The sequence below is a fragment of the Lagenorhynchus albirostris genome, chromosome 12 (assembly GCF_949774975.1).
Source record: "Lagenorhynchus albirostris chromosome 12, mLagAlb1.1, whole genome shotgun sequence".
Lineage (NCBI taxonomy): Eukaryota > Metazoa > Chordata > Mammalia > Artiodactyla > Delphinidae > Lagenorhynchus > Lagenorhynchus albirostris.
The window spans coordinates 9,300,045-9,325,684 of NC_083106.1; the positions used below are offsets into that span (position 1 = coordinate 9,300,045).

Sequence of the window (25,640 nt, forward strand, 5' to 3'; positions counted from 1 at the left end):
GTGGACAGGAGTGTGGGGAAAGGCAGAGTCTCCCGGGCACAGTCTTTCCACTCCTGCATGGCCACAAGAGAGTGAGCCTGGAACGTCACCATACATGGAGATAAAGAGCCCTCAGAGCCTGGGCAAGCCTCTCTACTCAGGAATATCTTACCCTGTTCCGGGCTGGACGTGTGCTTCTTTGTTCTGCTTAATCGCCTGGCCAGTTCCACTGCTCCAGCTGTTCCCAGTGAGGAGGGTTGGAGTCCGTCACCTGCTGCAGTAGAGGGGTGGGTACAGACCATCTCCCACTGGTCATGGGGACCAACGCTCATCACTGAGGCTGGTCTTACTCTGTCTCTTCTTTACATTCCATCCAGAGCCTGTGAGTTGTGTGTTTCTTGGTGACCTCAACACCTGCAAACCTTACAGGCGGTTGACGTCCTGGACCTGGTGCTTCTGGGGATGGGCAACCAGTGTCACACAATCGACAAGTGGACTGACCTTTTCCTCCACCATGCCTTTACCTCTCCTCTCCAGATATTTATCTACTAGTTTTACATTGTCAAGATTTATAAAAATTATAAATTATTCTATAATTAAAGCTCTTCTGTGATAGCTAAAGGCCCTGAAGGCTCAAGTGACACAAGGAAGTGGCCGAATGCCACGGCCCCCACTCCCACAACACTGCCTTCTCCTCCCAGCCCGCACCTAAGGCCTCACGGGGAGCTCCCCACGATGAGCGGCCGAGGAAGAGAAGACGGGCCTGGGCTCTGTCCGATGTGCGGACACCGCCCCCCCAGTGGACAGCTGCAGAGCCACAGCCCCTCCCTGGACACCCCTGAAGGACAAGGTGACGGAATTTACACCACAGAATTAAGATATGGAGTATCAAGAGAAGTAAACCTCACGTAAAGAATGAATACACACACCCCGTAGGTGCTGTGTCTCTAGAGAACCCTAACACACTGGGCAGCAGTAAGCAGTGTTCTTACTGCTCTCCAGGTGACTGTGACAGGCTTCCCAGGTTGATAACTCTGATTTAAGGAACTAGCATTATTAATTCATGTCAGGAGCAATAAGTTTTAGGGCAAAACTCATTGCCTGCACTCTTTTCAGCAGCCGGCAACAAGAAACAATTATCAAAAAAAAAAAAAAATCACACGAAAACACCAAAAAGTGTTTTGAAAAAGTGCTTGAGAATTTACTGTACAGTTTTTTAACAATTTATTTATATGTTGGCTTCTACATGCTCTTATATTTGTGTAAAACATTTATACATATTCTTTACAATTTGTACATACATTAAATGGCTGTAACATAAACACTGTTCTATGAGATTTTATAAAAGAAAAATCAGGTAGGGAAAATTTCTTATAAAACATTAACAAAAAACCCGTGATATTGAAGAGCAAGAAGTTCTCATATTCCTGTTCATTTGATTTCCTCTGGTATTTATTTTTTGGTTTCACTTTATTTGTGCTGGCCCAAAATTTCCATTTTCTATCATGTAACTATCAGGTCAGAAGAGTGAAAGCAGGTGGAGAGGATGCAGTAAGGCAGCTGTGCAGGACGCCGACACCTGCAGGAGTGAGACCGTGTCTGCGAGTGTCCGGAGTTAAAGCTGACGCTTTGCAAAGATCCTGTTTGGCTTTATGCCATTCAGGGAAGTATTAGTGATCAGGAAAATTCTGTCTGCAGTTTAGGGTACCGTCGGGAATAACATCGCTCTGTGCTTTTTCTCAAACGTAAAAGCTCGGGATGACCGCACATTATGCGGGCTGCCGCCCTCCTCAGCCCCTAAACTCCTTCCATTTGGGGGGCCGGGAGAGGTCTGCTAACCTGTGCTTTATCTTTTCAGATAATTCCCACTGGCCCGCTAGTCTAAATCAGGTCAAGCGGCAAATCTCGCTTTCCCTGGCATGTTTCACGAGGTCTCACCGAACACCTCGAGACTTAAAAATGAGTGGAAAGCTCGGGAGGTACGTCTGCCCACGGGGCCGGCCCTCCCGGGTGCAGGGTCAGCACGGCCGCTCCTTCCCCGGGAGCAGAGGCAGAGGGCGTCCCCAGCTTTCTCGGTGAATTCTTCCAGCCTTGCCGGGGCTCGGGAAGAAGCCTGAGGAGGGAGGCGCTCCTCCCAGCAGACAGCACTTTAGGGTAGTGGGCGCAGGGGCTCTGATCCCGGGGTTCGGCCAAGCTTTGTCCTCTGAAGGGACACGTGCGTCACGGGCACGTGAGGGGCCGCAGCCCCGGGAGCCCCTCTTTGCTTTCTCTCTCCAGGAAATGTAAGCACTTGAGTCATAAATATCTCAGCGAAAGGCATGTAGATCTTCCTAAATAGACAGGAATCCCAAAGGGCTGAAAAGAGTTATAAAAATATACAAACGTATATATTTTTTACTCTGGCATATTTCCTATTTTTAAGAAAGCAATTAGTAATTATCTGACATTGGGTAAGAACTGGAAGGTCGTGGGTGACTCATCGATTACATTTTTATGTAAAATATCCTTGGGGAAACCCCTAATTTTCCATTCAAAATTCTGACAAAGTTTAACTACTTTCCAAAAATAGACAATTTCCTTCCATTGGTTTAAATAATGGATGTGGAAGTGAACAAAAGACTATCCCTAAAGCACTGATGCATTTAGGCTTAAAGGAAACGCAGTTTTTCCCAACTCTATTTCTTTTTGGTTTTCTTTCTTTCTTTTTGGATGACGGAGGGAGAAAATTAAACTGCGTCGCCCCGAGTCAGAAGGAAGCACTTCGGCATTTCTTCACGCTCGTTCTGTTCTACATCACCGGGAAGCGAGCGAGGGCCTGCCTCAGCTTTTCCGCAATCTGGTGAAAAACAGAACAACTGTGAGACATCCCCCACCGTGACTTCACGGCACTCTATCATTTCCACGTCTTCTGAGTTAAACATGGCAAAAGTTTCAAATCCTTGAACTGGTCGATGCTCCTAGTCTCTCCAGCACCAACCCAGCCTCCGGGCAGTGGAGAGGCCTTCCTAAAGCCCGGTCGCGGTGGTGCCCGGCTTGCAGGAAGCCCCGCTCCTTCCTTCCCACAGCGCTGCTGCTGCCACGCTGTGCAGCATCGTTCCTAGACCATCCGCCTGTCCTCCAGGGATCCGGGGGATCCGGTCTGCGTGCTGGCCCAGACTCCCCTGCCCTCGCGGACACCTGTGAACTCCTGAGACTCGGCGGTCGAGCGGCTCCCCACGGGGCCCAGCTGCTGCTACACAGTGTGGAGACAGGATGCGCCTTCAGCTCGTCTCGGAAACCAACTGTTTCCAACACGCAATGGACAATATGCACAGAGCACATCAGCCACAGCTCCCTTCCAAGAATGACTGTTGGAGAGACACGTGCGGCAGTGTCCACCCAAAGATAAGATGACGCGTGCATGGATGTGGGCCTGGGGCTTGCCTATCATTATCCCTGAACATACATGAGATGACACCATGGAAACAGTGGAAAACTTAGTAAGAAACATGGCAGCCAACACACGGTCACTGTGTAAGTTACAGAACTTGTCTTCGATGTCTGAGTTTCCATTTATTCAATACATGCCAGATCTCTGTTTTCTGTACACTCTGGTAAATAACAGAATTGCTATGCTGAGGCACAAAAGTTAACATTTTCATTACTGGTTCCTGAGTGAAAATATCTATGGTTTCACCCTCCCTCTCGTTTTCGTTTTCTTTCTGAGATTCCTCTGGTACACTGCGAAAACCTCACTCACAAACAAAGCCAGTCTGTGCTGTCCTGCAATGGTGCCAGGCTCCTTCCCCAGCTGAGAGCCGGCAGGGACGGCAGGGTGACCTCATCTCATTCACAGTGTTCCCTGTGCACAGAGGGGCTGGAGGGAGGGAAAGGGACCACACAATAAGGGCTTCTTGGGGCCTCACAACCAGCATCCAATAATCTTCTTCTTAAAAAAATAAACCCCCTTTTAACCCAGTGTTACTCAAAGGAAAAGGCGGATTTGATTAAAAGAGATTGGAAAAACCCCTGCCCAATATTTAGCCACCTTTGGTTTATTAGTTAGGGTTAAAAAATACAAGCAGATTAACTTCATAGGGTCAACGTACGTGAGCAGGAACCCTGCCCTCCCCGTGTGCACAGAGGCCTGGGAGCAGGGCCCACTCACCGTCTCGTAGAACTGCACCTGCTGCTCCAGGTACAGGCGGATGACGCTGTTGTAGTCATAGATCCGGTTACTGTGGAAGTGATTCATCTCAGCTACAACCAAAACCAAGACAACAGTCAGTGCCCCCCGGACTTCAAACGGCCACAACTGGTGTCTCTGCTTGGTTATGATTAATCATCAACCGATTTAATCCGGTTGGCCCGTGACAGTTCCTGACAAAATGCTAGAAAGAGCCTAGAAAAACAATTTGAACAGTTAATGGCAAACAACGCTTTCCAGTAGATGGACAATTACTGTTGACTGGCACGTTAATAAAATCCTATAAAGCCCAATACAGATAATCACCCAAATGGCAACTCCTGTTTGAGCGGGAAACCGACTTGGTCTCACCGTCTACAGATGGCTGCAGCTAAGAACGTCAAGTCTGTTTACAGTGGACCTAGCGAGGCGCCCGCTGGCTGCCATGTCCCCTCCTGCACAGAGACTGCCCAGGCAGGTCTCCTGAGGGACTCTGAAAAGCTGGGCAGAGGAGTGAGACGTGAGCAAGGCCCTCTTCAGAGTGGAGCCTGGTGCCGCTGAGCACCAGGGCTGCCAGAACGCAGGCTCTCTTCAGGCAGAGGGTCACACGCCCATCCTTCCTGTTTGCTGAATGTACCGATTCAGCAAATGAATCCCGTCTCTAACTTTGCCTCTCAGCACCCTCACCCCATCACCAACTCTGGAGACGCCTCCTTATCAGGGCTCCTGATCGCCTACCCCCCGCATCCCGTCTTTTCCCTTACTTATACTCCACACCTACAAAGCCAACCGCCTGCATAAATTCCTACAAAAAGCTCGCTGTTCTGAGTTTTATGTTGTTACAAAAGTTGTACAAAGCCTCTCGTTTATTTATTTGGATAACCCCAAACACAAGTTCAAAACCAACTGCCCCGTTCAAAACCCTTCAAAGCCCAAAGCTTCAGTCAGGCTTCCCTGTTTACTTCTGGACGCCTTTCACACATTCTTCCCTTCTCCCACACCTTCCCTAGTCCCGAAGGATGTCCTTTAGAAAAGCCCGCAACTACCCTTCATTCTCTCCCCTAGCACCTCATCTTCTTCGGGTTCTCAACATCTCAGACGGCAGGAGTCAGGTCTCTGGTCGGGCTGTCCGACTAACGTCAGCCCCCGATTTGCACACGCCCTCCCCCACTCACTAGCAAACCCTCTCCCTTGAGCAGTGCTTTTTTGTTTGTTTCATTTTTCCATCAAAACCTTTTAATGGCTTCTTAATGCCCACAGCAAGTCTAGACTCTTCCGCCTGGCTTTCGAGGCCCTCCACAATCACCAGAATTTTTCCCCTAATACTCTCCAAGTGTGTTTCATTCCCAAAGGCCAATGACCTAATCTGGTACCATTATTTTGTGTGCTTTTGTTCACACTGGAACATCCTTCCCCTTCCTCCTTTGCCCATGTATGTTCTATCCATCCACCAAAAGAGGAAAAATCCATTCACTGCTCCTATCTGCTGGAAAACACTCAAAACATTAATATTTTCTCTTTATTTACAGTCAAACTATGCCAAAAATGCTATGTTCAAACTCCCTTCACATTCTATGGTCTCGGGAGGTTACATGCTGCTGAAGGCTGAACGCTGGAATCTAATCTGGATAGGGGCTGATATTAAAGGTTATGAAAGGAATCTTCAAGGTCTCCAAGAAATAATAAAAATGTACAGGTTTAATCAAGCTGTCATTCATAGTTATGTCACGTAAATGCGTGAAAAAGTAAATAAATATTACAGCTTTTCATTAACACTGGGATCCTGCAAACAACAGGCTTATGAAGATATTTTGAATCAGTTCTTATTAATTTTTTTTTCTTTTGCGGTACGCGGGCCTTTCACTGCTGTGGCCTCTCCCGTTGCGGAGCACAGGCTCCGGACGCGCAGGCCCAGCGGCCATGGCTCACGGGCCCAGCTGCTCCGCAGCATGTGGGATCCTCCCAGACCGGGGTATGAACCCGTGTCCCCTGCATCGGCAGGCGGACTCTCAACCACTGCACCACCAGGGAAGCCCAGTTCTTATTAATTTAACTGCTGTTCACATTTGAGTTTCTCTCCAGCAAGGAAGATAGAAAATTTGCTGAGGAAAAAACCTCCACTAGTTAGCCACAGACCTTTCCTTCTTACCTTGCAAAGCATAAGACATTGTCCCAACACGCTTCACCATGTTCTGTTTGTCCTGTGGGGTGATCTTACTGGTTGCAACGAGTTTATCACTTTCTTTCACTTTTTCTATTGCTCCCTGTGAAATACAAAATGCAGTGGTATCAATAAAACAAATCTATAAAGATCAATTATTAGTTTAAAATATAACAAGGCTAACATATTCTGTAATTGACTTGCTACTGAATAGGAAAATGTCCCCACAAAATAAGAACATAAGGTAAGCATCTATATGTAACTTCCTGTAAGTCACTTGGAGACAAAAATGTTGCTATTCTTGCAAAATATAACTTAGCTGAAAGCTACAATTTTATGCTACCACACAGCAGAAAACTAAACAGCGCTCTCCTTCTGTAATACGTATAAGCCACTGCCATGATACGAGTAGTACATGATGGGAAAACAGGCACTAGGTTCAGGAAGTCATCCGATCCAGGTGAGTCTAGCATATGCACTGGGGCACTGTGTCTCTGTTACAAAGTAGAATACTTCATAAGCTGGTGCCCAAGTGGACTGATCATAAGCTTTACTGTGATTTCTGTAAGAGGCGCTGAACTAATTTTAAATTAATACTTAGACTGAAACAAGTGTAAAGGTTGCCGAACATTTCCCACGCCCGTCTCACCGCACTGCTTGCTGGCACTGTCTGGAGAGTGTTAGTCAGGCTCCCCGCCTAGAATTCGGATGGCAGGCACAAACTCCTACAACATGCTAACTGTTCTCAGATTTTCCCTGAGATTTTCATTTTCATTTTATTTATTTTATCCCCCTTTCCCCCCGCCGCCAGTCTTACTGCAGTATAATTGACAAATAACATTGTATTAGTTTAAGATGTACAGCCTAATGAATTTGATACATATTTATAATGCAAACCGATTACTATGGTAAGTATGTTAACATCCATCACCTCACTGAGTCACAAACTTTTTTTTTCTTGTGATGAGAATTTTTAAGATCTACTTTCCCTGCAACTCCACTTCTGGGTATATATCCAAAGAAAACAAAATCACTATCTCAAAGAGATGTCTTGCACTCCCATGGTCATGGCAGCATTACTCACAATAGCCAAGATATGGGAACAACCTAAGTGTCCGTTGATGAATCAGTGGATAAAGAAGATGTTCTGAGTTCTATACTAAGCTATCTGAAGTTGCATAAAGCTTACTTACCTATGCTACCCCTTCATGATACTTCAATTATAAAGCCAAATGCTAAAATGCCCACTTGCCAGGACTGTTAGGATCGCAGACCAGGCCTTTGTAGAGAATCTCTTAATAAACCCAAGTATATCACAATACTCTAGAGTACTACAGTTGATAAAATACCCACAGTAATGAAGTAGTACACAGATTTTGAAAGAGAGAGAAAAATTAACAAGAATCAGAATCTGAGGACACCCCAAACCAATCTTTTATTTAGTTTTAAAAAACCTTTATGATGGGAATTATATAGTTTCCTTTTTATTAATATAAACATATAAAATTGATATTGACCATTTTGATTTTAATTGAGAGACGCTTCGTCAGGCTCGGGGACAGAACAACTTACTTCATCTGGACAGGAAAGGACCTTTGAGGACCTGCCCACCCAGCACACAGGCTCTCACTGATGAGGGAAAGTACCATTCCTGACACTGACTTGAATACCAAACACCACCATGATTATGCTTGATACCTGACCTAAGTATATCCATAAAGGAATCTTTATCATACTTTAGGTTCTCTCAAAATAATCTTTTTACGGAATAAAAGAAACTAAAAAACTATCCATGTATCTAAACATGTTAGGACCTCACTATTTATAAACACTCCAAGCCGTTCCAGCTGGTTCAGAGACCAGCTCCTGACTGGGGGGCACTGAAGGGTCAGCCTCAGGCAGGTGGCGGTGCGCCTGGGTTCTGATTCACCCGGGATGTCATCTGTGAACGTCTATGATCAAGTTACCTTGTGAGCGCCAATAATGTCAGGGAAGCAGCCAAGGAAACCTTTATATTCATGATTACATTCCATCAGGAAATGGAGATCTTTCTTTGGCTGTAACAAGACACAGACTGGTTATTATTGGCGGAGGAATTCAGACAATCAAGGAAGAGAAAACTGTTATATCTGAGGACTGTATCAGCCAAATCCACCAGGCACTACATTAAGTTACTGAGTGTCGAGCATTCAGCTTAGTTTTCCTATAAGAAAATAATCCCCAAGAACTATACTCTCATCATAGGTTGTGAAGAAAATGATAAAACAAAATTTTTAGGTTGGTTGGTAAAATTAGCTGTTTTGAGGTGGTCCAAAATACAACACTGTGAGACAAAAAAAAACCTGGTTAATACTGTACGTTTACATACGAGCAAATAAGACCTTAGATAGTTTAATGTCTAAATTTTAGCAGAGAATGAAAATAATTATTAAAAATGTGGTAACCATTAAAAGTGGCAACTTTAAATTTTTCTATTTTTCTAGATTTAATTTTTAATAGTTATGGTATGCACAATTCTAAAAATGTATCTTTTTTTTTTTACAAGTATCAGGAGAGTAGTTAATGACCACATGAATGTACGTGCATACAAACATATATTTCAAATCATCATCTGAAACAAAGGTTTTTAAATTTAGGGATTTGAAACAACTTGGATGGTTATTCCCCTTAAGGAAACTTATTATCTGTTATTGATGAACATAATTGAAATCAGGCTACTAAAAGCTCCAATGAAAGCCATGTGTCTGTAACAAAAACCTGCTCCATACCGGGAACTGCACCGGGGGCTTTCTCTTTATTAGCTGTTGGAGCCTGAGATCCTTTCCAGGTAGGTGCTGCCATCGCCATTTACCAGACCAGGAAACCAAGGCTCAGACAGGCTGAGCAAGAGTCCAAACAGGGGCTTGAGCAAAGCTTTCCTGTATGTTTTAATCCCCTCATGGCTGAGAATGGATTCAAACCATCAACACTGGAAGGTATTTAGGTTTCATGATGATGAATTTATCCATCACTTTAGCTTGGCCTAAGAAATACTATTACCCAATGTAATTAACAAAGATACACAGGGATAGAAGAGAATAGCCATTTGGAAACTTTGCCTTAAAACAGGGTTTAAATTAAATGTGTGGATGAGGTAGCATAAAGTCTTAATTGGAATTGTGGGGTTATGTCAATACCTGTTCTGCCACAAGACTGGCAATTTCTTCGTAAGTCTTTCCTGCTTCTGTTATTGCGTCATTGAGATCTGTTTCACCTGAAAATCATTACAGTTATATGAGTGGTTATAACTTATATTTCCTTTTCATTTATTTTATTTTAAAAATTTATTATGGAAAACTTCAAACTTTTAAAATCTACAGAATAGTATAACGAGCCCCCATTTACCCATCACCCGACGTCCCAATTAACGGCTCACGGCCAAGCTTTTAATCTCCTCCCTACCTCTCCCTTTCACTGGTCATTTAACACTTCATCCATACATTTTACCTAAAAGATAAGGACTCTTTAAAAAATAAGGACAGGGCTTCCCTGGTGGCGCAGTGGTTGAGCATCCGCCTGCCGACGCAGGGGACGTGGCTTCGTGCCCCGGTCCGGGAAGATCCCACGTGCCGCGGAGCGGCTGGGCCCGTGAGCCATGGCCGCTGAGCCTGCGCGTCCATAGCCTGTGCTCCGCAACGGGGAGAGGCCACAACAGTGAGAGGCCCGCGTACCACAAAAAAATAAAAAATAAAAAAAAATAAGGACGATACCAACCTCACACCTAAGAAAAGAAACTTGTTCCTGGTATAAACTGTCCAGCCAGTGTGCAGCTGCTTGGTATCTCCAATCAAGTTGGCTGCTTGAATCAAGATGCAAAGACAGCCCACATGGCATAGAGCTGATGTGTTTCCTACATAAGTTCTTTCTCCTCCATCCTTTTTTCTTGCAAATTTCTTTTTGGGAGGTGTATAAGCCAGATCGTGTACCTTGGTACCACAGTCTGGGTTTTGCTGACTGAGTCTCGGTGGTGATAACACAATCCTCTGCTCCCTGTATTGCCTAGCTCTTTTATTTTGGTACAGGTCTGCAAACTGGTGCTATTCTACTTCTATCACTCCTTCTTTATTAGTTGAAATACTTCTACAGAGAGAAACTTCCCTTTATCAACTTTTTGGTTACCTTCAGGTATAGCAATAGGAAGAGCAGGTTAAATGCTTTTTCCTCTCTACAGTTTTCAGAATAGTAAGTTGATTCTCTCCTATCCTCCAAATGTAACTGAGATTAGCATTTTAAAAAAGTATCATTGCAAAGTCTGAATTTAAACATATTTGATATGCTACATTCCACAGCAGTTATTATTTTCACTAATGCTCAAATTTTCTCTTCATTGGACAGCGGAAGGCTCTTCAAACTGACATCTGAGTTCTGCTAGGAGCTCTCGTTTATTTCAGGGGAACATAATGTTTAGAAACCGCCATGTGGGTGGTGCTAGGGGTGCTTCTTGTTACTGGATTGGATAATTGTTTCTAAGCCTTTCCAGTGAACACAGCCAAGCGTGTATCTGTTAATCCCAAAGTCCTAATTAATCCCCTCACCTCTCCCCTTTGGTAACCGTAAGTTTGATTTCTATGTGTGTGAGTCTGTTTCTGTTTTGTGAATAAGTTCGTTTGTATTGCTTTTTTAGATTCCACATATAAGTGATATCATATGATGTTTGTCTTTGTCTGTCTGACTTACTTAGTATGATAATCTCTAGGCCCATCCATGTTGCTGCAAATGGCATTATTTCATTCTTTTTTATGGCTGAGTAATATTCCATTGTATATATGTACCACATCTTCTTTATCCATTCATCTGTCGATGGACACTTAGGTTGTTTCCATGACCTGGCTATTGTAAACAGTGCTGCTATGAACACTGCTGCTATGAACACTGGGGTACATGTATCTTTTTGAACTAGAATTTTCGTCTTTTCTGGATATATGCCCAGGAGTGGGATTGCTGGATCATATGGTAACTCTATTTTTAGTTTTTTAAGGAACCTCCATACTGTTCTCCATAGTGGCTGCACCAATTTACATTCCCACCAACAGTGTAGGTTCCCTTTTCTCCACACCCTCTCCAGCATTTATTACTTGTAGACTTTTTGATGATGGCCATTCTGACTGGTGTGACGTGATACCTCATTGTAGTTTTGATTTGCATTTCTCTAATTAGTGATGTTGAACATCTTTTCATGTGCCTGTTGGCCACAAGATATGCTTATCTTTCCAGGCCTGGGGTTCCTCATCTTGAAAATGAGGGACCAGGCTAACGAATCCTCTAAACTCCCACTCAGACTAAAAGTTCTGATAATAAGACACAGTTCAGCCAGGCCAACAAGAAATATTCATATATGGGAGCCCCAGATCTTACATTTTGGTTAGAGACTAATTTCTTCTTCCTGAAAATACTCAGACACTGACCTACAAAGACATGCCTTCTCTGGGTATCAGGATAAACACTACGGTGAAAATACTAAGTCTATCATTTCTGTAAGTGATAGGATGCCCTCAAATTGAATAGGTGTCACTCACCTGGCAAATACTTTTACTTCCTATCCGCTCCACAGGCCAAATTAAGAAAACATAAACCAAAATATAAAAGAAAACAGCTAACTTCTTCTTATAAGTGTTGTCAATGGAAAGGCACAATGAACTCAAAATACCACAAGTAAGACATACGATATGGGATAAGTTGAAAGCAATTATGAGTTATGGAGAGACATAAAGCAACATGAACTCGCTACTCAGTAAAAATTTTTCCTCCAAATACCTTGATAAGATCTGGCTTTTGACAGTCAGACTTGACTTCAGAGTTTGGCAGAGAGACGAAGCAAGGGCAGAGTGTCACATACCATAGTGGCCTGTTTTACTAAAACACAAGAGCTATCTGAGCCCAAGAAAGGCAAAGAAGCTAGTAAGAAAAAACAAATTATAACAACCCACCACTTTTCTCAAAAGTAGTAAGGTGAGGTTGCAAAAGTCCTCAGTGGAGCAGATTAAACTTCATTGACGAGGGTGCTTAACTGCAGTTACTGTTTGTTTACAAGAGCCTGAGGAGGCCAGTCTGTGTGGATAAGACACTCAAGGCCCAAAGAATAAATAAATAAAGATGTACCTTGATAACCACTAGAGCTGAAGACTGTTGCTAAACTCTGTAAGGCCTTGCCTATCTTCTGATATTCCTTGGGTAATGCTGAAAGAGAAAAAGGAATAAATCATTAACTAGTCCTCTGAGCAAAATGAAATGGATCCAATTATTTTCTAAAAGTACTATTACAATAAAAGAAATTTGAAACGATTCAAAATAGTCTATATTCTTAATAAAATATTGATGTAAAATGATTGTTTTTAAAAATTAATGATTGTTTCTTCAATTAATGTTTTTAGTTTTAAATTAATCAATTGTTCAATTAATGGCGGACACTATTATTATGAACACCACCACCACCCACATTCTCATTCACTGAATGAACTCAAAGTGCACCAGGAGCTCACTTAGAAGATGACGTCTAGGTTAGAGTCCTTTCACGTATACCACCCCAGCTTGATCGTCACAACAACCTCCTCTACCAACGCAGGTACACCATCTTCATTTCATGGGTTAGGAGAATAAGGGTCATATGGCTAAATGGTGCATCTGGCACTTGTGATTCCTAATCCATTGCTTTTCCCACTCTGCTAGGTACGTATGAATGATTATTTGCAAAACAAAAACAAAACTGAAAGCAATGGGGTGTGCAGAAAAATGGCAGTGGCACCTCACAGGATCAGGGAGGAGGGATTTTAGTTTTCCCATCTGTATAATAATAAGATTAACTAAATCATCTCTAAGGCTCCTTCTAGTGCTAAAATTCTAGGCTTCTGGGATCACTTTGGAGAACTTCCTAGAGAAGAGTCTCGTATCTTAGGCTACCTTTTTTGCATCTATACATAGTCCCCTGAAACACGTCTGCTGCCTTTCAAAAGAAACCATTACTTTCATTTGAAGACAGTGTTATATTAATAAAGAAAAATGATTCAAATGTTTCTTTAAAAGAATCTAGGCCAGAGAAACTTGACATATAGTCTATAAGCTGTAATAATCAGGAAACACAAATTCAAACTATATCAGCTTGATTTTAATAAATTGTTCACCCTTTTGTAACTCAGTTTTTGCCTCTATACCAGGGGTTGAAAAATACTTGTCATGTGCTTCACCATGTGTGTGCTGGAGTTCTTCTTCACCAGAGTGTGTGCTACATTTCTCACTTCACAGATTAGGAATTTTAAAAAATTCTTTTGTGAGAAAAAAGAAATTATGCCTGAATCAGATTCTAAACAAAATACTTCAACCCCCTTTCCCCGCAAAAGAGAGCAGCCTAGAGTTACTACTATTTCATAAATTTGGCCCATGGATTTTACAGGACATGGAGCTGACCAGATGTTAGACATAAGGGATTTGATTCTTTAAAAGAAGCCATAATCCCAGATTTTTTGTGATCTCCTTAAAAAATCTTATTGTAATATTTGCACTCACTTAAATTTTTCTTAAAAACAGGGAAACACATTGTAAAGCAATTATACTCCAATAAAGATGTTAAAAAAAAGGGAAACAGCTGAGTTTACAGTTAAAATTATTTTAAAAATTAAATTACTTCATTTACATTTTAGAGAAGTGTCACTCCCCTTTTTGCCCATGAGTTATTCCCTGTGACCAAAGGCTTGAAACGGATTTTGTTTTCTGCTGTTGCGTTTGTCTACGTTATGTTTTCAGGCTCAGTTCTATTTTTAGTACTTCTTTGCCTTGGGAAAGGAGCAACTGTTATTACTCCTGGTGTCTGCCCCTCAAGCATGAACAGCTGGTACACGACAAATGGTTCTGTTGATATAAAATGTCATGTGAATGGTGGAGGGCCATTCAGTGTAAGGCCTGGCTTTATCCTCCAAAGGGCCAGACAGGAAATATTTTAGGCTTTGCCAGGTGGCAGGTTTCTGTTGAAAGTACTCAACTCAGCCACCCTCAACATGACAGCAGCCAAGGCCTGATCCCCACAGCTAGGCACCTGACTGTGTGTGCTTCTCTCCCGGCCTATCTGACGCCAGGGCGGCGTGGGTTTGGGGAATACAGGAAACCAGTTCAGCAGAATGACGGTCTGCAAACAAAGGGAAGGGAGGGAGGACGGGAAGTTCTTGAGGATGTGGAACGGCAGGCAGAAAGCAAGGGTGACAGCGCCACTTTCTTCTCAGCAGTGTGCGAGTCTGACCCATGTACGCACTTTCTGCTGTCACCTACCACTGGTTTTGCCTAAAAATTAGAGCTTTAGTCAAATATACAACTTACTAACATTCATCCATCTTACCAAACGGATGAATATTAAAAACTAAAATCATGAGATTAAAAATAAACACAGGCACTTTCTAAACATGCAGAAAAGATTAATCTTCCACAGACGACAAACCCCAAATAACTGGAAATATTTAAGGGAACATGGTGTTTTCCACAGGAGCTCTTGAACTGGCTTTGCTTGAGCCAGTTTTCTGTCATTTAACGAGGGCTGAGAAGCGAGGTTCCTCCAAGAGCTGTGGGTATGACGTGACTTTGGCTCACTAAGCGCACTTCTGTTTGAGGTGGTCAGCTTCCCCAGGGTGACAAAGGCCGTGGCGGAGGCCGCACCCCCACCTACAGAAGCCAGCCGCGGCCCAGGGTGGCACTTACGTCCCGTGCACCGCTTCCAATGCTCCTGCCCCACGGTTAGCAGCTCCTTCACGCCATCATCCATGGCTTTGGTGAATTTTCCGACAGCATCACACTTCTGTTCTCTGTGGGGCAAAAACATGAGGAGGTGGGTCCTTGACTTCACTATCAAACATCCAAACAGTATGAGGTGTAAGGAGAAAAGTCCATGTGGTCAGGGGAGTTCACGCCAAACGTGACCACAGGTACTGTTTCTTGCTTTATAACAACTGCACTTTAACTAAATTAGTCTTAAAAACAGGCTGGGGCTTCCCTGGTGGCGCAGTGGTTGAGAGTCCGCCTGCCGATGCAGGGGACATGGGTTCGTGCCCCGGTCCCACATGCCACAGAGTGGCTGGGCCCGTGAGCCGTGGCCGCTGAGCCTGCGCGTCCGGAGCCTGTGCTCCGCAACGGGAGAGGCCAGAACAGTGAGAGCCCGTGTACCGCAAAAACAAACAAACAAACAAAAAAAAAACAGGCTGGATTCGGTTTTTAAAGAACTACTTCAAAATCTGCCATTTATATTTTAACTCTGCTTCCTTGCCCCTTCAATTCCTTGTGAATTTTAACTAAAATTATTCTAAAGTAAATAAAATCTTCATTTCTTGAATATCTTTCTTAGTGAAATTCAATCACTGCAGGTACCACTGAATCTATAAAAACATAGTACAGGTTACTAATGGTAGTTGTTCATTCATTCCAACAACTACTTTAATGAGTCAGAGAAGATACCCCAGACGCAGAGCATCTAAGTGATACTGAACATACCAGCTACTTAAGGATGTAAAAAGTTTTCACCAACTTGAAAAAATCATCACAATATACTTTTAAATGAAAAAAGCAGATTATAAAGAGAATGCATAGTGTGAGGTCACTTTCGTTTAAACAAACAATTCTTCCTTCAGATACAAATGAACAGAGGAAGGTTTGGAAGACCACAGACCTAGCTCAACATATTAGCATTGATTTTTCTCTCTGGGTAGTTATAAGACTATCTATATATTTGGTAACACATAAGCAATGATTTTACATTAAGAAAAAAGCTTCTTAAAATTAAAAAAAAAGCCTAAGATTTCTTATTAGTCTTTACACAGCAAAGGAACTACTCCAGATTTTCAACCAAGCCTACATTAAAAAGAAGATGACAAGATTAAAAACAGGATAGGAAAAAAACAGAAAAATCACGTTTGGGATTGCCCCCTTCAAGGCGATGTTCAGAGAGATTTCTGTCTCGTGGACCATTCTGTGGGTGCCACCCTGTCTCATCATACTTTATTGGAAATAACTCCTAACCACAATGTCAACTATGAAATCACTGACTTCAAGGTAAAAGGGAAGCAGACTTTAACTGATGTTATGGTTAGAGAGACAGTGTTTCATGTACAAATGATGCTCTCCTGTCATCTGACTACAAGCCCCACTCATTTTACACACTCTAGTCTGACGACTGGCCGAGACCTGTAAGCAAAGGAGGCGGACTCAGTTTGGGGAGAAGGGAAGTTTGGCAGCATCTCTTACATTTCTACTAAGTCCAGGTCAGGTGCCTCTGGCTCCATGGTGGAAAATATCATAACTCCCACCAGCTCATCTTTCTCAGCCTTCCTTTTCCCGGTTTTCCATTCCTGTAAATAGGAACATTATAATGTTAAAGTGCAGAGCAGAGCCACACTGGTCTTTCAAACTTCCCGCCTAGAATCGGCTCACTGTCATCTTTATCCTTCTAACTTTCAGGAAGCAGCGCCCACACCACCTCCCTCTGCAAACGCGCCAGGCACCTATACATCTCCAACGTCATCTCATACGTAAACAGTGTCACTGCACAGAACGGTCCTTATGAACCCAAGTCCTTCCAGAGTGAGGTCAGACCCAGCACCTTTCCTTTCCCAAGGCCCACCCATATAAACACATCCATGAATGCGACGAAGTGCCTCAAGTTTTTAGGTTGTTTTTAAAAAAAGATTAAAGCTTTTCTATAATATAAGATAGGAACCAATATTATAAACTACTAAAAAATTATTGCAAGTTATACACACACACTAAAGTACCCAAAGCAGAAATACGCACTGCAACGAATTCTCACAAAGTGAATTCCTGTGTAACTACCACCAAAGCCAAGAAAGAGAAAAGAGCTAGCATCTCCGAAGCCCCTGTCCTGTCCCTTCCCAATCACTACCCCTTCCGTCCCCTACGAGGGTGACCATGATCCACTCCTTTCTGGTTATCATTTCCTCACTTTATAGAGTTTCACCATCTGAGCCCCTACACCATGGTTTTGCTAGTTTTATTAACTAGCTAAGACGCTACCCTAAGCATTCTTTCGTGTCTGGCCTCTTTTGCTCAGCCTACGCTGAGACGCTACGTTCACACTGTTGTTACACTGCAGTTCATTCATTTCACTGCTGTGTAATATTCCATCGAATGACTGTTCCCCGATTTATTTACCCCATTCTACTACTGGTAGCCACCCCCACTCCTGGCCAAGTTACGGATGAAGCTGCTGTGTACGTGTCTCCTGGTGCATGTGTGCATGCGTTTCTGTAGGCATTTACCCAGGAGTGGAAAGTTGTTCAAGTTTAAATAGATAATGCCAAACTGTTTTCCAAGCTTGTCTCATCAGCTTTCACACCCACCGGCAGTGTGCGTGAGTCCCAGAAACTCCTCATCTCACCAAGAAGACAATTGGTACAGTCAGTCTTTCTAATTTTAGCCTTCTGGCAAGTGTATTCACTGTGGTTTTAATTTGCATTTCTTATTACTCATGAGATAGGTACTTTTCTATACATTTATTGGTGATTCAGATTCTTTTGTGAGGTACGTTACCAAATCCCCTATTTTTCTACTGGTGTACCTTTCTTATCAGTTTGTATGGGTTTGCCCATCTTCTAAAATCCAGCCCTTTGCTCGTTATACGTGTTCATATCTTTGACTTGTTTTTCTTTTTTAATGACTTACTGTGATAAACAGAAGTTCCTAATTTTAATGTAGTCTAATTTGTCAGTCTCTTCTTGTACCGTTAGTCAGTTTTGTGCCTTATTTCAGAAATCCTTCCCTACACTAGGGGTATGAAGATTTTCTCCTACGTTACCTTCTAGAAGCTCGATTGTGTTGTCTTTCACATTTAGACTTGTGAACCATCTGGAATTAATTTTTTTTTAAACTTAATACAATGGAAACTTTCCAGAAAAAAAAGTAGAAAGAAAAGTACTTTAATAAACCCCTATAGATTCAGCTTCAAAAATTATCAACTTTTTACCAATCTTGTTTTATCTAGTCTCCCCCATCCTACTTTTTTTTCTTGTTTATTTTAATGCAAATCTCAGATATAATATCATTTTACCTGTAAATACTTCATTATATATCTTTAACAGATAAGGCCATGTTTTAAAAACATAACCACAATATCAAACCTAACAAAATCAACAGACTGTTGTGAGGCAGTGACCACATTTCATTCTTCCCAGTGATGCCATCCAACTGACTGAGCACCGCTGACTCAATAGGCTGAGCAAAAGAGGCCCGACACGAAAGAATGCTTAGGGTGGGTTCTCAGCTAGTTCACAAAACGAGCAAAACCATGGTGCAGGGGCTCACATGGTGAAACTCTATAAAGTGAGGAAATGATAACCAGAAAGGAGGGGATCATGGTCACCCTTGTAGGGGATGGAAGGGGTAGTGATTGGGAAGGGTCAGGACAGGGGCTTCGGAAATGCTAGCTCTTTTCTCTTCCCCCATTGTACTGAGCACCATCTTTGTCATAAATCAAGTGTCCATTCTATTCGGTTCTATTGGTCTGCTTTTAAAATTATTTTAGCTTTATAATGAGTCTTAATATCCAAAAAAGTCCTCTTCCCACTTCATCCTTTTTTAAGAGTAGCTTGGCTATTCTTGGAGCTTTAATTTTCTACATATGACATCTTTTCAGTTCTTCAATCCACGAAACACAGTATTGGAACACTTATTTAGGTCTTCTTTTATTTCTCTCAACAGTGTTTCATAGTTTTTTATGTAGATCTACATTTTCCTGTAGATTCTTTGGGATTTTCTACGTCCAACCATCTATGTAAGCTACCGTTGCCCAGAGAATCACAAGTTTTCATAACTTCCTAGTTTTATACTGTCATTTAGCAGATGAGGAAACTGTGGCCCAAAGACATTAAATGCTTTGGTCAAGGTCACAGAGGTAGTTAGAAGCAAACCCAAGACTAAAACTGAGTGCCCTGGCCCCAAGTTCGTTCTTTCTTCTCTTATATCAAAAACACCAAAAAAGGTCTAGATTTATTATTTTTAATAATAATATTCTGCATAAAACACAACCTTTAGAATTGCTTCCTAAATAGAATCCTTGACAAATCAATCGAACAAGCCCTTGTTAAAGAGCTATGGGTAAGCAGTAAGGCACCAACTTGGACAGGGTTCCCCGTAGTTCTTGTAACTCTATTACTTTTTCACATGTATCATTCACCACGAAATGCAAAAAGACTACAAATGTTTACGTGGAATGATCTCTAACCTATAAATTACACCAGGCATGACCAAACAAATGATCACATACAGTGGAAGCCTAAGGTGACACACGGCTATTTCCAAGGCAGATAACATCAGTGAGGTGACAAGTAGCCAATTTCTTGCTGATTTGCAAAAAAGAACAGATAACTACTGGCAGAATGACTGCCCATGGGGCAGGGGCAGGGGCAGAGGCAGACTTGGACTGGAAAAACAACGTGGCTCTGAGAAAGCTGGTTCAATTCCGAATCTACCTTTCCCTTCATTACACTATTTACACCGTAAGGTCAAAATGTGATCATAAGAAATCATTCACACTATTTCCCTGACTTCACGCTGATAATATGCTACACAGTTTTGGGTCTATCCTATTTTTAAAAGCATCTAGGAAAAAGTCCCTTATTCTATCATATCCTTCAGCCCCGCCTTCACTGGGCTGATTTCCTATTATTTAGAAACAACCAACTAACCAACACAACTTAACTCCTTTTAGACAAAAAATTGGTGTGAATGTGATAATTCTCAACATCCTCTAAGATGATCACAACAAAATGTCCTACCTTTTCATCTCGGAAATTTAGAAATTGCTGGAAAACCTCACTTTCTGAGATTACTGGGTGACGACACATCCTGGTCATCCAGGCCTGAAGCCTCTCCATGCGCATCTTGATGAACTCTTCTTCAAAGCGACCTGCAAGAGACACGCCCGAGAGTGATGTGCAGCTCTGTCAAAGACGAATCGCTGTTACCCCAACTGAAAGACTGTTTATGTAGCTGCTGGCCACTTGTAGAGAGTTATTCAGTAAAAGATAAATCATGGCAATGTTTCACTAAGCTAAAAACACACAACACAGTGGAGCTCTAAGGCCCACAGGAAAGGTAACCAACAAATTTGAAAGAAAATTTTATCTCAATATGAAAACGTTTCTTTCTTATAAACTAACAAGCCAGTGCCTATGTGGCCACATGAAGCCTTATAGGCAAGAAAGGGGTGATAAAAATGGAAATTAATAAGCAATTCTTACAAAGTACATGAAATCTCTACATTTATAAAAATGTGTCTAAATGCAACATAATCTCAGATATACAAATTTAAATTTAGTATTTCTGAAAAGTAACTCAGAACTGTAGGGGTTTTTTTCCTGTTTTGTTTTTTAAACTACTTAAATGAAAAACAGAAAAAGCAATTTTTCCATGAATGCAAAAACGAAAGTGATCCCAGAACTTAATGACCATCGTAAAAACGGAGCTTAATGGGTGATATTTCTGTTCTAAAAGTGGAAAATCCGCTTAACAAACCTGACATACCAAACATCAAGAGAACAATGAGAATTTTTATAAGCCTAACAAACAAAATCACTATCAGTTAAAAGGCTTCTGGAGGTGGAAATTCTGGCTACAGCTGAGTGCAGAGCAGGGGCAAGACAGGTTCCACCCACTTTCATGAGTTTGATCAAATACTGGACCTACTCAAGGGTAGAGAGAAAAGGCAACTTTCAAAGAGGAGTATATTCGCTACCAAATGTAAAATAGATAGCTAGTGGGAAGCAGCTGCATAGCACAGGGAGATCAGCTCGGTGCTTTGTGACCACTTAGAGGGGTGGGATAGGGAGGGTGGGAGGGAGACGCAAGAGGGAGGAGATATGGGGATATATGTATATGTATAGCTGATTCACTTTGTTATGCAGCAGAAACTAACACACCATTGTAAAGCAATTATACTCCAATAAATATGTTGAAGAAAAAAAAAGGAGTATATTATTAAATGAGGCGTTTACTACACTCCTTCCTAAGAGCACCAGGTGGGGAACACGTTTTCTAAACTAGATCTAGGAAGTAGAATGTGGAATCAATCCGTCCTCTTCCCCTTAAGGGCTGTCCAATGGTTAATGAATTAAAAGAACGACTAAATGAAAGCAAATCCCACACACACTCCCCTGCCCCCCCCAAAAAAGGGAAAAAAAAACCCTAGAGATCCCAGATTACTGGACAGAGTGGAACCCAAGAACAGGTTCAACAACCCAAATTAGTCTGTTACAGAGTCATCACAAGCATGCCTTGCTTTTAAACAAAATAATAATTTTTTTAAAACAAAAACTAATTTAGCTAATTGCTAAACCTAGTCCCCAGAAGCAACTATAAAGTTGGACAAAATCCACAAATATAAGGCTCTGGAAATCAACCAAAGGCAAACAGCCACGTGAGAAGTGTTTACGCTCCCAAACAGCTGAACTTCAGGCCAGAACAGTGGGAATCTGTGGCGTTCTGGCCTGGGGCTGCACCCCTCTCCCTCTATTCCATTCTATTCCATTTACAGGAGAAACTTCCCCATGAAATTCTTACATATTAATCTAGGAAAACACGTGCAGAATCTGTAGGCTGAAAACTACAAAACCCTATATGAAAATCAAATATGATATATGTATGTTCTTGGATTAGAAGACTACACATTGTTTTCAATTCTCCCAAAATTGGTCTATAGAATCAATGCAACTCCAATAAAAATCCCAGCATGATTATTAATAGATATCTGACTAGAAATAATCATGCTGACTCTTAAATTTACACGGAAAGGCAAAAGAAAAAGAACAGCCAAAAACGATTTTGAAATAGAACCAAGTTGAAGGATTTACACTACCTGATTTCAAGACTTACTGTACCATAAAGCTACACTAATCAAGACCGTGTGGTACTGGCAAAAGGACGGACACATATATCAATGGAACAGAGTCCAGAAATAAACCCACACAAATGTGTTCAACTGATTTTTTAACAAAATGCGAAGTAAACTCAATAAAGAAAGGATACGCTCTTCAACAGATAGTGCAAGAACCACTAGACAACCAGACGTATTATAATATATACCTCTACCACCTCACATCTTATACAAACCTTAACTCAGAATGTATCATAGACCTAAAACTACAAACCTTTTAGAAGCAAGTATCAGTGTAAACTTGGGTTAGGCAAAGAGGTCTTAACCGTGATACTTAAAGCACAGTCCATAAAAGAAACAACTGACACGCTGGACTTCATTAAAATTAAAAGGTGTTGTTATGCAAAAGACACTGTTAAGAGAAAAGCCACACCTGGGACAAATTATTCACAAATCACATTATTTGTGAGAGGACATGTTTCCAGAATATATAAAGAATCTTGTTTCAAAATTCGATGATAAGAAAACAACCTAATAAAAAAATGGGCAAAAGATTTGAAAAGATACTTTACCAGAGAAAATTTATGGAAAAGAAATAAGCAAATGAAAAGATGCTCTACACCACCAGTCATTAGGGAAATGCAAATTGAGACCATGAGGAGACAACACCGCTAACATTAGACTATTATACTTACTAAAATAAAGAAAAACAGACACTATCAAAAGTGCAAGTAAGGATGTGGAGCCCCTGACAATCCCATCCATTGCTGGCAGGGATCCCAAAGTGGCACAGCCGCTCCAGAAAACATTCAATAGTATACACCTACCATATGATCCAGTCATTCCACTCCTAGGAAGTTATCCAAGAGAAACGAAAACTTATATTGATACAAAAACTTGTATGTAAATGTTTATAGCAGACTTATAAATGGCCAAAACTAGAAACCCAAACATCCTGCAAAGAGTGAGTAGATAAGCAGACTATGGTAGAGCCAATACAGTGAAATACTACTCAGCAATGAAAAGAAACAAACTATTGATACTCACAACGAGAGATGAATCTCAAAGGCATTATGCTAAGTGAAAGAAGCCAGACTCAAAAGACCCAGAAGCCCGACGACACACACACTATACGCTTCCATTTATAAGGATATTCTAGACAAGGCAAAATTATAGGGACAAAGAGCTGGTCAGTGTTGCCATGGGTTAGGACTAGGGGGAGGGGCTGAATATAAAGGAACAGCACAAGGAAATTTGGGGGAGGTGATGGAACTTTCTGTACCTTGAATGTAGTGATAGGCCTGTGGTAGTACCTGTTAAAACTCTTAGAGCTGTACACCAAAAGGAGTGAACTTACTATACATCAGTAACAAAAAAACACAGCCTGGATTTTCCCTAAGAAACTGCAAGTACAAATAAGTACAAGTTTCCTTTAATGAGAAGAGTATTATAAATCCACATAAATCAAAAACTCCTGGGCTTCCCTGGTGGCACAGTGGTTGAGAGTCCGCCTGCCAATGCAGGGGACACGGGTTCGTGCCCCGGTCTGGGAAGATTCCATATGCCGCGGAGCGGCTGGGCCCGTGAGCCATGGCCGCTGAGCCTGCGCGTCTGGAGCCTGTGCTCCGCAACGGGAGAGGCCACGACAGTGAGAGGCCCACGTACCGCAAAAAAAAAAAAAAAAACACTCCTAAAAAGTGGCCATCGGACAGTTTCAGGGGTCTAGACCCTCCTGTATACTAAAACACTTCAAATTCTACACTTACTAGGGGTAGAGATTAAGCACTACAGAAGCGTAAGCTGTGCAGAAGATGGCCCACCTCATGGACAGAAAAGATCCTGTAAGTCAGCACGGACCTAAGGGCTATACTGAATTCCCCATTATGAGCAAGTAAATTATACTAAGAGTTTATAACCTACTCATTGGTTGGAATTAATTAATTACTGACTCTTATTCCTCCTGAAGCTTTTTCTGACACAGCTGGTTTATTTACAAACTGTGACTTCAGATGTTACCTTGTGCTTGTTAGGAATTTCCTATCAGGTTCCAGAGAATTAAAAAAAGGGAGAGGAGGGGATTTTTCCCTGGTGGTGCAGTGGTTAAGAATCCACCTGCCAGTGCAGGGGACACGGGTTTGAGCCCTGGTCTGGGAAGATGCCACAGAGCAACTAAGCCCGCGAGCCACAACTACTGAAGCCTGTGCGCCTAGAGCCCGTGCTCCGCAACAAGAGAAGCCACCGCAATGAGAAGCCCGCGCACCACAAGGAAGAGCAGCCCCCGCTCACTGCAACTAGAGAAAGTCCGCACGCTGCAACGAAGACCCAACGCAGCCAAAAAAAAAAAAAAATACATAAAACTAAATAAAAAAGGGAGCAGAGGGATTTCCATCTCCCCATTTTCTAGGACCCTTACTTAGGTTTTCACTAAGTATGGGAATATATCAGTTTGGCAGCCAGCAATAAAACCAGATTCATTCATTATTATTCCACAAAGAACAAAATCTATAAACAAATAAAAAATCTTAGCTGTAAGCTTTTCATGGATGGATTATCAAGTCCACAGAAATGTCATGACATCATCTATTTGGCATTCCTTTTTCTTTTCTCCAGGATTTAAATGAGACAGGAACCTATACAATAATGATCCTGTGGGCATCTCAGGCAGGAGGCAAACAAGAGAAGGGGGAATAAAGTGGCTCCTGGGCTTTTCAGTTTCCTCGGCACACGTCCCAGTCAGTGAATCAAAGCTCAACTTTCTTCAGACTGAGGAGCTGTTGCTTCCTTGCTTTTCTATGACATCCTCCTGGCTTCAGGCCTGACCTTTTTTTAAAAAAAATACAAACCTTACTGTGGGAGAACTGTGACTCTATGATGCTTTCAGATAGTCCTGGGTTATGTGATTCCGAATAAACAATGTATTAAAACCTAAAAAAGAGGAGAAACCTCCACGACTCTAAGACAGCTCATCAATCCATTTATTTAAACACCATGGGGAACATATTATGCTAATCAAGTTGATAAAGGAGAGCTTAAAATTCAGGAGACAGTCTGAAATTTGAAAATGTGGAGAAAGGCAGAACTTAAGTTTTCATGGAAAGAAATCTAAATTTTTAAAAAGAAAGCTGTGACTTAACAATAAGGATGACAGAAAGGAGGGACAGTGAGTATCTGAACAGAAGCAGGGGTGGGGGTGACACACGAGTGGCAGGAGGCAGCCATCTACGCCAACCAGGCCACCCTGACAGGGCCGCCACTCAGCTGCCCCAGCTCCAAGAGGGACTGCCTGGGAGTCACCCCACCTGAGGGCGAGGATGTGTCTGCCAACCTGGCAACGTAGTCCCCACTCTCCGTTCTGCTACGACACTTTGAAAGTTTTGAAAAGTTTTCTCCACAAAATCAAAATCCAAACAAGTTTTTTAAAAACAAAGTTCCCAGGGCTT

The 25,640-nt window shown here is 42.1% G+C and overlaps 1 protein-coding gene across 2 annotated transcripts in view; it reads right to left on the reverse strand.

Moving 5' to 3' along the window:
• Positions 1 to 1,158: 1,158 nt before the first annotated feature.
• SNX9 (sorting nexin 9) overlaps positions 1,159 to 25,640 on the reverse strand; it is a 92,205-nt gene continuing 67,723 nt past the window's right edge. For both annotated transcript variants that reach the window (XM_060167481.1, XM_060167482.1), the window contains 9 exons: positions 20,105 to 20,235; positions 16,560 to 16,663; positions 15,024 to 15,127; positions 12,444 to 12,521; positions 9,482 to 9,558; positions 8,273 to 8,362; positions 6,294 to 6,408; positions 4,127 to 4,218; positions 1,159 to 2,815 (listed from right to left, as the gene is read on the reverse strand). In XM_060167481.1, the coding sequence (XP_060023464.1) occupies positions 2,768 to 2,815; positions 4,127 to 4,218; positions 6,294 to 6,408; positions 8,273 to 8,362; positions 9,482 to 9,558; positions 12,444 to 12,521; positions 15,024 to 15,127; positions 16,560 to 16,663; positions 20,105 to 20,235 (839 nt within the window). In that variant the 3' untranslated portion in view covers positions 1,159 to 2,767. The remainder of the gene's footprint in view (positions 2,816 to 4,126; positions 4,219 to 6,293; positions 6,409 to 8,272; positions 8,363 to 9,481; positions 9,559 to 12,443; positions 12,522 to 15,023; positions 15,128 to 16,559; positions 16,664 to 20,104; positions 20,236 to 25,640) is intronic.